The 13,749-nt window shown below is 60.9% G+C and overlaps 1 protein-coding gene and 1 long non-coding RNA gene across 3 annotated transcripts in view; one reads left to right on the top strand and one right to left on the bottom strand.

Moving 5' to 3' along the window:
- The first annotated feature begins 273 nt into the window (after positions 1-273).
- The window catches only part of COL18A1 (collagen type XVIII alpha 1 chain), a 103,634-nt gene continuing 90,158 nt past the window's right edge, over positions 274-13,749 (top strand). For both annotated transcript variants that reach the window (XM_030914288.1, XM_030914287.1), the window contains exons 1-2: positions 274-389; positions 516-610. In XM_030914288.1, coding sequence (XP_030770148.1) covers positions 379-389; positions 516-610 — 106 coding nt within the window. In that variant the 5' untranslated portion in view covers positions 274-378. The remainder of the gene's footprint in view (positions 390-515; positions 611-13,749) is intronic.
- On the bottom strand, positions 2,546-5,431 carry LOC104667609. The gene is made up of 4 exons (XR_748696.1): positions 5,316-5,431; positions 3,578-3,677; positions 3,154-3,245; positions 2,546-2,780 (listed from the first exon to the last, which is right to left on the bottom strand). It is a non-coding gene; the product is annotated as an uncharacterized LOC104667609 (long non-coding RNA).

The raw sequence follows: 13,749 nt of genomic DNA, 5'->3' as shown, positions 1-13,749 counted from the left end.
GGCAGCGGTGGTCACCTTCTGCATAAACCTGGGCTTCCTCGCAGGGCAGCCCCCGGACCCTACTCTGGGTCTCAGCCTCGGGCAGCTCCCTGGGGGCGGGGCGCGTCCCTGTCCGCCCTCGCCCGTCCCCGCCGCGCCCGGGTCCCAGCCCGCCCCGTCCTCGCAGCCGCAGGCCCGCGGCGGCGCCCGCCCCGCTCTCCCCTCCCCTGGCCTGGCCCGGCTCGTCGCTCCGCCCCCCGCGCGTCCCCGCCCCGCGCCCGCCCGCTGCCCGCCCCCTGCCCGGCCTCTCAGCGGCGGCGGCTGGAGCGCGGCGGTCCGAGCGGGTGCACCGCGGTGGAGGAGGCAGCATCCCGCGGCGCTGACGGTCCCGGGGAGAGCATGGCGCCGAGGTGCGGCTGGGGCTGCGGGCAGGGGTCGGGGGGCGCCGAGGTGCGGCTGCAGAGCGGCGGGGCTGCGGGGGCCGACGGGGGTCGGCGGAGGTGTGCGGGGCCCTGACCCGTGCCTGTCCCGCGCAGGTGTCCCTGGCTGTGGCCGCGGCGGCGGCGCCTCCTGGACGTGCGTGCGCCCCTGCTCCTGCTGCTCTGGGTCTGCGCGGCCTCCGTGGAGCCAGGTAAGACCGGGCCGGACGGGAAGGTTCACGCCGGTCCCCGCCGGCCTCGCCGCCCTGGCTGGGGTCCCCGCCCGGCTCGCTCGCCCCCGCCCCGGCCGCTCTGGGCTCAGCCCCGGCCCTGCCCACGCGCGCAGGAGGCGCCAGAGCCGGACGGAGCGGGCGGGCGGGGTTGCCGGAGTCCCGCCCATTCATTCTCCCCGCGGGTCCGGGCCGGGCGGGGTGCGCGGTGCGAGCGGCCGGAGTCCACGCGCGGTGACCCGACCCCCGCGGCCGGCGGGGCCGTCGGTGCCGGGAGGGCTCGGGGCGGGGCCGCGGGGTCTCGGGAGACGCGGCCTGTGTCGCCGTCACGGCCTCGTCCCCGCAGGCCGGTCCCGGGACTGACCGCGGGCGGAAGACGATGGAGCGCGGGGCGTCGTCTCCGCGTTTCCAACCTGTTGAAGCGAAGCCGCGCGGGCTCCCAGGCTCCTCGCCGCGGGCCGGGCCTTGTGCGCCTCTGTCCCCGCCGCCCTCAGGCCTCTGTCCCCGCGTCCGCCGCGGTGTCGGGTTGCGCGGTCCCCTTTGATGCCACCGAGCGCCGCGCGGCCCGAGAACAATGCCCAGAAGCCGCTGCCCTGCCGGCCTCGCCGTTTCCCGTGCGCGGCAAACTGCGCGGGGGCCCGTGGGGACCTTCCTGCCGCCAACCCCAGGACCCAGTTCCCCACCACGCTGCTGGCCGGGTCCTCCTGCCTCCAGCCAGCCCAGCAGAGGCCCGGGGGAGGCGGCGGGACGCTGACCCCGGGGAGCCCCGCCCAAAGGGCCTGGGTGCCTTGTCGCGGGTGGGATCCCACCCGGGGGTCCACGCAGCCAGCCCCTGCCTCTGACTCGACTCCCCACCTGCTTGCTACAGCGGGTGAGGAAGCAGGAAAGGGGGAGGGAGGGAGGGATGTCGTCTGGATTCTTGTAGTAATTTGTTTCATTGTTTCCAATCGAGTTAGTCACCAGGTTAAATAGTCGCATAGACCTTTCAAAACCGTAGCTACCTTGTAAGTAGATGTATTGAAAACACCTGCTTGTTGAGTCGTAGACAATTCCTCATTTACTGTGTGAACTGTAGGGGGTGAAACACTGGCGGAGAAGGGCCGTGCGAGCTCACGCAGCTCCATCCCTACCGCGGCCCAGGGTCACTCGGGGCCATTAATCAGGCTGCAGAGCTGCCCTCTGAGCCGGGCCGCCAGCGCCCACAGGGCCCAGACCAGGGATCCCTGGGCGGGACGTTTAAAATCGCACAGGGACAAAGGAAAGGAAAGACGCTGGGGCCCAAGCCCCGAGCTTATGAAATGTTATCAAGGAGGAGATGTAAAAGGTGATGGATTTTGCCTTTTAATAGAAAAACAAAAACTGTTATGCGAACTTTGGTGAGATGCAATCTTGAGATCTAAGAGTGGGGTGTAAAGTCAGTGCAGATCTCAGCTGGGAAAGTTACCCTTCACCAAAGGGGCTGTGCGTTCCTCTTCTGTCCTGGGCCTGCCCCAGCCTCAAGCACTCTGGGGCAGGAAGGCCCCTTGGAGGTGTCTAATGGAATGTGGAAGGCGGGTGTCCTGGAGGCTGAAGCGGAAGCAGGCCCGGAGAGGGGCCTGGATGCTGCCCACACACCCCTCCCCCAATCCGGAGAGAACTCAGGCTCCAGGCCACCTGCAGCCCAGGTTCCAGTCCCTGCAGGACCAAGTCCCAGTGAAATGGGAAAACAGTCGCCCCCTTTAGGGGTTATTGGAGAAGAGCTAATGTGTCTGAAATGCTGACTCTGGCAAGGGTTTGAGTTGTTCTCAAAAGTTAAAAAGCACCCTGGAGAGCTGAAGGCCTGAGGCCCGGTTTGCTGATTTGCACATTTTTTTTTCTGGCCAAGAATGATGCATCTTTCCGTGTCTCTGTGCTGCACTTGACCCCTAGAAAAGTCTTTTGCTTTTTTGTGTCAGGATTGGTCGCTGTGATGCTGAGGTTTTTGAATGGTGTTTGTGCCTTTCCCCGTAATCAGGAACCTGCAGGCTCGGTGCTCACTTGACCACCTGATTGCCACCCAGCAATCAGGTGCTGCAGTCTTACCTGCAGTTTCTCCTCTGGTGAATTCGTGTGTGTGACATGTCCATGGTCCCCGGGAGGTGCTTGTAGTCAGTGCTTCAGAGTCAGAATGGGGCTGAGGAAGAGAAGCAGTTGCTGATGCCCATGGCCATGCCAGGAGCCTGGTCTCATGAGTGGCCTTGTCTCTGAGCCTCTCCTACACTCCACCACTGCATCAAGCTCTCCCCTCGCCCCCCTGTAGCTCCCAGAAGGTGCATATCCTGCCCCTGCTCACCACTAGGACCTCCTCCTGTTTGGTGGTGAGCACAGAGCCCAGTGTGTGGGTACAAGGCAGGGTCCCTGCACCTCACTCCCCATTCCCTCTGAAGCCCTGCGGGGATTGGGCTTCAGTGACCTGGCTTCCATGGGTGTGGCTCACCCCAGGGCACACAGCACCTAGGTAACGGGAGAGACCCTCCCATAGAAGGTGGTCTTATTCCTCGGCTCACCCACTGGGGAGTCTTCAGGATTCAGATGCAGGGACTTTGGAAGATAGTTTTGAATTTCAGCAAAACTTGTTTTTCAGGGTACTCCTGTTTTCCTATAAATGAAAGCAGAGCGGGGGAAATCCTCTGCAGGAAAACCTAGAAGGGGCAAACCGCCCTGCTCCAGAGTGCAGGCGCCAGACACTGGGGGCCAGTCCGGGAGAGCCCCACCTCACCCGCTGCTGCTCCATTTAAAAGTGCAAGGCACACGCATACATGGGCATGCACAATTGTGCACACAGGAGCACATTCCCAGTCACACACAAGTGCGGGGGCACACCTGTGTACATGCACACACACATGCACCCCGCAGATGTGTGATTCTCACGTAGTCATGCTGCATCCACACAAACTCTTTCTCCCTCAGAGTGCCTTGTTCTGTCTTCACCTGGATTGTGGGAAAGGCTGGGTTCTCTGGGCCCCGGGAGTACCAGGGGAACCTGTGGTATGAGCAATAGCACCACTGCCCTGGGAGCAGCTCTTGATTGCTGAGGACGGACAGTAGGGGATGGGCTGGGGTGGGGTAGAAGCTGCAGCCTGCAGGCAGCCCAGAGAGAGGGGCCCCCACAACACCCTCCCCGCCCGCCCCCCCACTGTGTGGGGACGGGGGTATGCAGGCAGCTCAGAGAGAGGGGCCCCCACAACACCCTCCCCGCCCGTCCCCCCACTGTGTGGGGACAGGGGGTATGCAGGCAGCTCAGAGAGAGGGGCCCCCACAACACCCTCCCCGCCCGCCCCCCCCACTGTGTGGGGACGGGGGTATGCAGGCAGCCCAGAGAGAGGGGCCCCCACAACACCCTCCCACCCGCCCCCCCACTGTGTGGGGACAGGGGGTATGCAGGCAGCTCAGAGAGAGGGGCCCCCACAACACCCTCCCACCCCCACTCACTGTGTGGGGGGAGGGGGTGCCTGCTTCTGCTCAGGAAGGAGACCCTCCTGGGTCTGCTGTGGAGCATATGTTGGAGACCCCGGTCCCCCCTGGAACTCTCTAGGTGAAGCCCAGGGATCCAGAGAACCTCACAGCTGTGGGGGATGGGGTGGGGTGACACCTGAAACCTCTAGCAAGTCTCTTCCTCTCTCAGCCCCAGGCCTGCAGAGGAGGGTGTGCCAGCCAACGGGGCCTTTGTGCCCGGCACTGGCTCCCCACCAGTGCTCAGGGGTCAGGTGCAGAGGCTGGCGGGGAGAAAGCTGGCTATGGCTGAGAACAGCCCCCAGGCTGGGGCTGTGTCTGGAGGGGCTGGCCATGGCCCTCACCTCACCCCTGGCATGGGGCACTGGACCATGCGGAGAAGGGGCCACCCCAGTGCCTGCCAGGGCCAGTCAGAGCTGCCACCCTCCGGGCTGTCTGTTAGCAGGTGCCTGTCAGAGAAAAAGATGATAGGCCTGGCTGGGCCAAACCCCATGGCGAGATTTCACTGGCCAGCCAGCGGTGGACAGCACAGGGCCTGAGACAGATGTTCCCTCATGTGGTGCTGTGCAGGGCAGGGACAGAATCCTGGGAAACTAAAATACATGTTGGGTGCCCTTATACGATGATGACATTTGGTACATTTTGAAATACTGTGGCCCATGAAGATCCTGAAAGCAGTTTGGGGCACTGTGGGGTGCTCTGTGGCCTCTGGGCTTGGGTGCTTCTATCATCTGAGGCCTCTCAGGCCTGAAAGTTTGGGGTCTGGGGCCCTTTTTGAGGCCCAGGCACCTGCCCAGAATGACTGGGCCACTGAGCCCCGCCTCCTGGGAGCCTTGCCAGGGCCAGCACTGGGCAGTCACAGGCCAGAGCCCAGCACCAGGTGGTCACAGGCAAGGACCTGTCCAAGGCAGCAGAGTGCCAGGCAAGTGAGGCCCTGCCATCTGGTGCCTAAGCGCAGACCCTGTTCCACAGCCAGTGGCCATCACCAGCCTTGCTGCCTCAGTTCCCCCTCCTTAACCCCAGGGCGGGAGTGGCTGCTGCTTCGAGGGGTTCTATGAGCGGCTGCTGGCAACTGTGTAAAAGCCACATTCCACAGACTGTGTCTTTGTGCCAGACCCCGTGCCACGTGAGAAGACAGCCAGCCCAGGCAGGGAGCTGATCTGTGTTGTCCCCTGGCGCTGCCCAGGGCCACAGAGAATGAGGGAGCGGCGCTTACCGGCCCTGGCGGTAATGTTTGAGATGGCAGGTTTGGGCCTCTGTAGAAGGGCTGTCGGGGAGCTTTTGATCTCGGATGCGCTGAGTCAGATGAAATGTGGAGGCTGCAGGGGAAGTGTCTGTACCCCATGCCCGCAGGAGCCTTGCCTTCCCTCCACAGCTCCTCCAGTGCAGGCAAGCCCCAGCACGGCTGTTCTGGCTTCTTCCACAAGAGCTGTGGAAAGGGGAACTATTCTCAAGCCCTCGCATCTTTCTGGCACTTTCTGGCATTTCATGCTGGCAGATGGGGTCACCTCTCCACCTCGGGGCTGATCCCCTGTGGGGCCCCTCGTTCCCACCGGGGCCATGTGATGGGCAGGGCAGGCACCAGCACCAGGCTGGATGGTGGTTTGGCTGTCACCATGCTGTCCTCCAGAAGGCCAGCAGGCCTGTGAGTGGGCACACGCTGGTGCTGGGGCCAGGCACTGACCGGGGGTGAGGGCTGACCCTGCGGGCAGTGCCCGTGGATGGACACTGGGGGTGAGGGCTGACCCTGCGGAGAGTGCCCGTGGACGGACACTGAGGGTGAGGACTGACCCCTGTGGTGAGTACCTGTGGATAGACATTGGGCCAGAGCCACAGGCAGGAAGGCCAATGGGAGCAGCAGGAGGAGAGAGCGTGATGGGTTACAGTGGTGGAACTCGCACCCACCCCCCAGCTGTTTGTTTGTTCGTTTGCTCATTTATTTTTGGTCTGAAGTCCTTGCTTTTGTATTTTCCCACCGTTCCAATGAGCAGCTTCAACATATGCCGCAGTTAGGCTTTTTTGGAATCTGCGCTTAGAGATGTTGAGATAGCATCAAGTTTCAGCAGCTCAGACTCCTCTGTCTGCAGAGAACCTGCCAGCACAGCTGCTCCTGGGGCAGGAGAGGCACTGTCTGTTTTGGGGTGACGTGAACCGATGAGAATGCCAGGCTGGACATAGCTCCTGGGCCAGCAGCCCGTCTTGGTGGCGGCTTCACCAGGTCTGGCGTCTCCAGTCCCGGAGCTTGAGGGCTCAGGAGAGCCTCTGATTCGGCTGCTCCAGAGGCCTCTTCTGGACGCACCTGGGCAGGCCCGAGTCCACACACCCCACAGCCTCGGGGACCGAGAGAGACCTCCCTTCCATGTTTCAGCTTAGACAGTGGGAGACTTTGTTTTGGGAGGAATCACTCGATTCACGTGGATGCCGCTGCTGGGCGGGACATCGGGCCTTTGGCTGTGGCAGGGAGGGGCATGGGAGAGAGACAGGGGTAGCGCCCCAGGACCTCCGTGGGCCTGCGGTGAAGCCCCAGCCCTGCAGCTGCCAATGCAGGGTGTTATCCAGGGGGCAGGACATCGTCTGCAGTGACTCTGCCTTCCCCGATGCCAGGTGACCCCACGGAACCAGTGTCTGTGACTTCCTCCATGTTTTGGGGCTAAAGAGGCCAGTGGGGTTGGGGGCTGGCATCAGTGGAGGACCTCAGAGCCCAGGGCTGTGGGCTGATGGGCGGTGAGGCCCCCACCAGCTGCTCTGGGAGAGCCCAGCCACTGTTCTTCGTCCTTCTGGCCTTTGATTCTTTTTCCTGTGTGCATTTTTGAGCACCTCTGTGTGTGAGAGGCCATGCCTGCCCAAGACAGGGGAAGGAAACACCACAGTGAGCCTCGGACGCCCACAGTCTGGAGGGCCCAGTGCTGTGAACGAGCAGACACAGGGAACAGCGCGCCCTTATCTCTGACGCAGGCTGTGGAGGGCCCGACACCGTGAACAAGCAGTGACAGGGAACAGCGCACCCTTATCGCTGACGTAGGCGAGGGCTTCGTCGTCTCACGTCTCTTATCTTGGGTGCCACCCCAGCCAGAGTCAGGGCTGAGTGGAGGGGGGCAGTGGTCGGGGACCTGCAGGAGAGGGGAGGGCCTCACTTCTCATGGGCGACGTTCATTTACACGCAGCTCTGCAGCCCTAATGGCCAGGCTGGGTCCTGTCTTTTAAAAAACCTTGTTAATTTGGTTGATGGAAAGTGTCATCTCAGAGTTCTGTTTTGTGAGTCCCCGTTGCCGTGCGGGCGAACGTTTCATCCACTCACGGGCCGTGGTGTTTCTCGGGGAATGTGGAGTTCGCCGTGCGGGTGAACGTTTTCACGCACTCGGGGGCTGTCATGCTTCTCTGGGAATGCTGGGTTTGCGGCTCGTGCCCACTTCCCTGAAGGTGCGTTCGCTTTCCCCTTTGCTTTTTGTCTGTTGATGCTTTCAGCTCTGGATGTCCTATTTTGCGTACTTTTATTGTTTATGGTTAGCCTTTAACTGGGGGTTTGATTTTTTTTTTTTTTTGAGACGGAGTCTGGCTCTGTCGCCCAGGCTGGAGTGCTGTGGCGTGACCTCGGCTCACTGCAAGCTCCGCCTCCCGGGCTTAAGCAATTCTGCTATTTCAGCCTCCTGAGTAGCTGGGACTACAAGGGTGCACCACCACACCTGGCTTTTTTTTTTTTTTTTTTTTTTTTTTAGTAGAGACAGTTTTGCCATGTTGGCCAGGCTGGTCTCAAACTCCCGACCTCAAGGGGTCCACCTGCCTCGGCCTCCCAAAGTGCTGGGATTCCAGGCGTGAGCCCCCATGCCCAGCCATGGGGTATGATATTTCTTAATGTGTAGAGTTGTTTTTCCTCATTTTTCTGGTTCCTTTAGAGGTGGGACCCTGGAGTGGCCAGCAGAGCTCAGGGGCCTGTGGCCCAGGCACACCGACAGTGGAGCTGGCCCTGTCACTTTGCTCATCTGCAGCACAGGTCTGCTGAGGGGCAGTGGGGGTCCTGCACGCGAAGGTGCTTGAGGCCTCAGTGCCTGTGGAGAGGCACGTGGCACCTGTCAACTGTTAGCGTCTTGACTCTGCCTTTGTGGATATGGAGTTAGAGATGCTTCTCACAGTAATGGCTAAACTGTCAGAAAGCCTGGCCATCGTCTATGGTCCTCTTTGCCCTCAGGAGTGGGATGCCATCTAGTGTGATGACTGAGAGCTCAGGCTGTGACCCTGAGTGCTGTGTGGCCACAGGCAGGCTGCTTACCCTCTCTGTGTCTTGGCCTCTAATCTGTGCCTGGGGATGGTCATGGGGCCACACAGGAAGGGTGGGACATCACACATGGGCTTCCTGGGGTGGGTCCTGCTGACAGCCCTCTGAGGCCAGCTGGTCCTGAGGCTCTGCGGGGGACTCCACGGTGGAGAGGGCTCCATCCCCGCCCTTAGGGCAGAGCCGCATAGGAGGGACTGGTGCACACCATGAGTAAAATGGGTCCCTGTGACCAGACGCAGGTTTGTGCTGCTGCTTACTCAGCCCCACGCTGTGCCTGCCCACAACGATGTGTATGAGGGAGGGCAGCCACCCCGACCTCCTCCAGCCCCCCTTGTGTCCGCAGGCCAGGGCGCCTGCACTCTGACAGGCTTCAGCGCTCCTGTCACGGGGACCCGGGGAACACCCGCCTCCTCTGCTTGCTGGATTTTGTTACTGGGCGGCGAGCGTTTTCTAAAATCTCCTGCTAAGACCCCTCGGCTGTCAGGAGACTTCAGAGAAAGCTGGGCCTCTTTTGCCCCTGCGAGGAGCTTTCTTGTCAAGAGGCGGTTCCCGTAGGCAGGCGTCTGTGCTTTGTAAAGTTGAGCCTCACGTGCCGCCTCTGAGGAGGAGATCAGAGAACATCCGCTTCCTTTCTGTTATCACCTCAGCCTTCCAGCCAGAAAGAAGGAAGTGTCCATGGATCCCATCCGAGCTAACCCCGGGGTCCCTCTGCCAGTCCTGCACATCCTTGTCCCCGGGCACTGAGGGAAGCAAAGGCCCCGCCAGCCATGCCCAGCACTTGTGCCTGGGCCTTTGCAGAGGACAGAGGCAGAGTGGAGGATGGAGAGGGCTTAAAAGGCAGGTTCTCAGGAAATTCCCTAGGTGTGGGATTGGAGGGGTGCTGAGGGAGGTGGCAGACCTTCAGGGGCAGGAGCCTTATGTAGTGAGCTGGTCCATGGAGCTGGGAGGCATCTTCTAGTATAAATTCTCATTTCAGCTAAACAGCTTACCCTCTCCAAGCCCGTGTGCACCTGAACTATCTCTGCTCTCAGCCTTGGTCCTTAGGAGGAGGAGGAGGAAGGGGAGGAGGGGGAAGAGGCAGGCTGTGTTGGTGCTGACCTCTGATCTGTCTTGGGTCCTGGAATCTCAGCCCTGTCTCCCTTTCGGGGGCACATCTTGATGCGGGGTCTCTGATCCCCTCAGGGCAGCCAGGACATCCCTGTTTCCCAGCTGAAATGAGACTTCACCCCCAAAGGGATGGGCTCCAGCCTGACCTGCTCAGAATTTGGGCTACTCAGGTTGCTAGTCACACGTTTCTATTGTGAAAATGACTAAGAATATTGTGGGAGGTTTGGAAACCAGGAAAACCACCTGTCCCAATTCAGCCTGTCGCGCCAACACGGGGGACGTCTGACACTTTAAACAGACCTGGGTGGCCTCCTGCAGGCAAGACGGGGACCCTGCAGCCGACTCTGCCCCGGCCTGGCCCCTGCTGACAGCTACACTCCGGGCACGTGGCCTGAGGGCCTCACGGACAGCCAGCCTCCCAGACCGGAAAACAGCCCTGCCCGCCAGTGAGAGGGCAGACAGATGGACGCTAACATCTCCGAACTTAAGAAACAAAACCCCAAACCCACATTTATGCTTCCACTTCCGATCACACACGTAGAAGGCTGAATACCGACCCCGAGCTGACCACCCCGGCCTGTGGGACCCGTGCGTGTGGCCTGTGTGTGGGATGAGGCTCAGGATCAGGTGGGGATGACCCTGGATTATCGGGTGGGCCCCACGTCGTCACAAGGGTCCTTATAGAGAAGAAGCAAGACAGGGAGGAGGGGATGGCGGAGGCGGAGCCACGGGCGGGGCTGGGGAGAAGGTTAGCAGGAAGTGGGTTCCCTTGGAGCCTCCAGAGGACCCCTCTGGGCACCGTGACTTCTGACTTCCAGTCTCCTGAGCTCCGAGAGACGCCTGTGTTGCTTTAAGACACTGACCTGTCCCAGCAGCCAGAGGTGGCAGCGCGGTGTGGTGTTGGTTCGCAGAAAGGGAGGCATTAGTAACCATGGGAATAAGGGTCTCTCACCTGTGAGGGACCACTCCGTGGGGCAGGAAGCCTTGGATGTGTTCTGAGCCTCAGCAGGACCCTCTAGGCTGCTGGGGGTCAGAATGTGGGCACTTCCTGCACACCCAGGGCCACCCCAGACTGTGGGCTCTGTTGGGACTTACAGATGAGTCCTTGGCCTTCAGAATCTCCTGACTGTCAATGGAACCTCTGGTCATCAGGTCCCCAGGATGACCTCCCAACAGGCCTGGGGCAGCAGCCAGGAGCTGGACGCCTGGGGCTCGGGGCTCAGGGCCGGCTGCCATGGGTGGGGCAGGAGGAGGGGCAGAACCACGCGCAGGGGTGGCAGAGTGGGGCTGTGAATGGAGCCCCCCTTCTGGAAGATGGATGCAGGTGGGAGCCAGCGCAGTGTGGAGTTGAGGGCAGGGGTGCGGCAGGCAGACTGGGCAGGCCCCGGACAGGAAAGTGCCGGTGGTGCCGTTGATCAGACCCCAGCTGGGGGCCTGGGGTTCACGCCTTGCCTGGCCTTCAGAGAGGTGTGAGCGCTACAAGCAGTCCTGGAAAGTGCCGTCCAGCCCAGTGCCTGGTGCTGCAGCCGAGGGGAGAACCGATGCCGTGTGGAGCCCTGGGTGGTGCTCACACAGACAGGCGGGCATAGTGTGTTGGGGGTTTTCATAAAGAAAAGCTGACCAGGTGCATGCCAAGCAGGCCCTCAGGTCTGTTTTTGGTGCTTTAGGTCTGTCCTCTGTGACCCGGTCACCCGGCTTCTCTTAGGTTCCAGCTTAGGCCCAGCAGGTGCTAAATATTAGTCAGATTGGAGCTGCATGCTAACCAGCACACGGTTTCTAGTTGAACTCCAGAGGTGCAGCCTCTACTCTCCCACTTGACTGGAAGCAGCACAGCTCACTTTGGCCGGGTCTTTTATCCCCAGCCCCTGCCCCTGACAACTCTTCCGTTCCTTCGTTCTGCATTCCCTCGTCTGAATTGCGAGCTGATCTTGCTCTCAGGAGAGTGACGGCGCTTTCAGTGTCAGGTATGTTTTCTTGCTCCGTGAGTTTTCAGATATTTGGAAGCAGCTAATTTGATCTTTGCCCTTCTGTTTTCAGCAGAAATAATTCTAGTTCCCTAAGTTAGTTTTGTTAAAGGGGTTTTTGGAGTGTTAGTGTTCTTGGTTGCTTTTGGTCATGGTGGGTCGCTGTCCAGATAACGTGTGTTTTGGAGAATGATCTTTCCAGAGGTGGTGCTGGGATCCCAGAGAGCCTGCCCAGATTCCCCCGGAGCAGCTCCCCTGTCGCTGCCAGACCCCTGCTGGTTTTTGTATTTCACGTGGACTCACCTCCTGGCTTGTCAGGGCCTTGTGGGATTCTTTACGTCTTTTTTTTTTTTTTTTGAGACGGAGTCTCGCTCTGTCGCCCAGGCTGGAGTGCAGTGCCTGGATCTCAGCTCACTGCAAGCTCCGCCTCCTGGGTTTTACGCCATTCTCCGACCTCAGTCTCCCGAGTAGCTGGGACTACAGGTGCCGCCACCTCGCCCGGCTAGTTTTTTTTTTTGTATTTTTTTAGTAGAGACGGGGTTTCACCGGGTTAGCCAGGATGGTCTCGATCTCCTGACCTCGTGATCCGCCCGTCTCGGCCTCCCAAAGTGCTGGGATGACAGGCTTGAGCCACCATGCCCGGCCATCTTTGCCTCTTAATGGGTATGAATGGCTCCAGCTTGTCTTACTTCCTTTCTGCGCTTGCTTCTCTGTGTTGTGGACTGTTCCACTGTAGTCTCTGGATTGGCCCCTGGCCATGCCTGCCTGCTGTGCAGGGAGCCCTGGGCTTCCCTGGGCCTTGGGGCCATTTTACCTGCAGGTTCCCTGTCCTGTGGTCTGTGACTTGCTCAGCGTCCTCAGGTGTCCTCTTCCGACTCGAGGGCCTCACGGGTGCCCCCGCCGTGCCCAGCCCAGCTGCCTTCTCTGTGGTGTTTCCAGGCCCGCGGTCTCTCTGGTGTTCTGTGCGCCAACTGTGGCTCCCTCCAGTTCCCTGATGGGCTTTTCGGCACACCCAGGACCTGCGCACCAGGCCTGTTAATAACAGCAGACAGAAGTGTGACCACTCTTTGCCGGGGGATGTGGTTTGGCCCAAATCCTCTGCATCCGTTGTTGTGGCCACTGTGGCCTGGGCAGAGCTAGGCCCTCCGTCCTGGGTGCCACTCCCATGAAGCGGCAAAGGAGGTGCTCCTCGGTGGAAAACGCTAAGGGTGGGGAGAATTGCATTGTAGGGAAGAGAGAAGGGGGTTCTGGCCTCCAGCTTCCTTCCCCAGGCCCCACGCACAGCGCAGCTGGTGGCACTCTGCATCTCCTGCCTCTCCTGCCACCCCAGACCCACCTTTCCCGGGAGGTGGCCTTGGCATGGCCAGTCCTGCTGCCGCAGGAACCGAGAAGGGCAAGTGCCTGTTCGTTCACACGTGCCGCTCCTGGAGCGCTGGCTGTGAGTGGGGGCACCTGGCGTGGGGCTGGACGGCCAGGGCTTGCTGTCTAGATGTGCAGTGACAAGACCCTTCCTTTCCAGGGAGCCGGCTCCGACTCCGAGCTTTTTGCGGACTGCATCTGCAGATCGAGGACAGCGCTGAGCGGAGCTGGCTGGGTGCTCATCCCTGGTGGGGGCAGAGGGATCTGCATCCCAACCCCCAGCTGCTGAAGTGGTGGGGTGGGTGTGCCCTTCCCATGCCTGCCTGCCAGCATTGCTGAGGGTCCCCAAGCTAGGGAAGGATGTCTCTGGCAGGGCAGCTCAGTGCTGGGCTCATTCTTTCCACACCAAGGTAGCCATCCCTTCTTGGTGGTTTCCCTTGCTTTGTGGCAGGAGCTGGTGGCCTGTAAACAACTGCTGGGTGTTTAGATGAATTCCCGGGTGGGCCCCGGAGCCACTCTTGCCTGGTCGCTTGTCTGCTGCAGTGAATGCAGAGGCTGCCTCCTCGCTGAGCCTCAGGACACTCACTGGCCGTTCTCACCTGCTCTGCACAGTCCGCCTTGTGCACCTCCTGACCCCACTGTGTCCACAGCCCGCCCTCCTTGGCTCACGTCTCTTCCTGGGGTCTCAGGGAAGCAGCACCTCTTCAGGGGCCTCCCAGCCACCTCCGAGGCTGTCTCTGCTTTCGTGTCAGTTTCCCGGGTTCCTCCCACCCCGACCCCCTGTGCCTGCGGACCTGCCAGGCGTGATGACCAACATACATCCTCTAGAGGAACTTCTGTCATGTGGAACCAGCCAGGCCCGCCGGACGCAGGCAGGCAGGGAGATGGAGAAGCAGCCCCTTCACGGGGCAGACGGTGCCATAGTCTTCACCGCCTCAGTCTGGGGG

Source organism: Rhinopithecus roxellana, chromosome 13 (genome assembly GCF_007565055.1).
Source record: "Rhinopithecus roxellana isolate Shanxi Qingling chromosome 13, ASM756505v1, whole genome shotgun sequence".
NCBI lineage: Eukaryota > Metazoa > Chordata > Mammalia > Primates > Cercopithecidae > Rhinopithecus > Rhinopithecus roxellana.
Note: the sequence above shows the minus strand (reverse complement) of the source record. Positions and strands in the feature narration are given on the sequence as shown.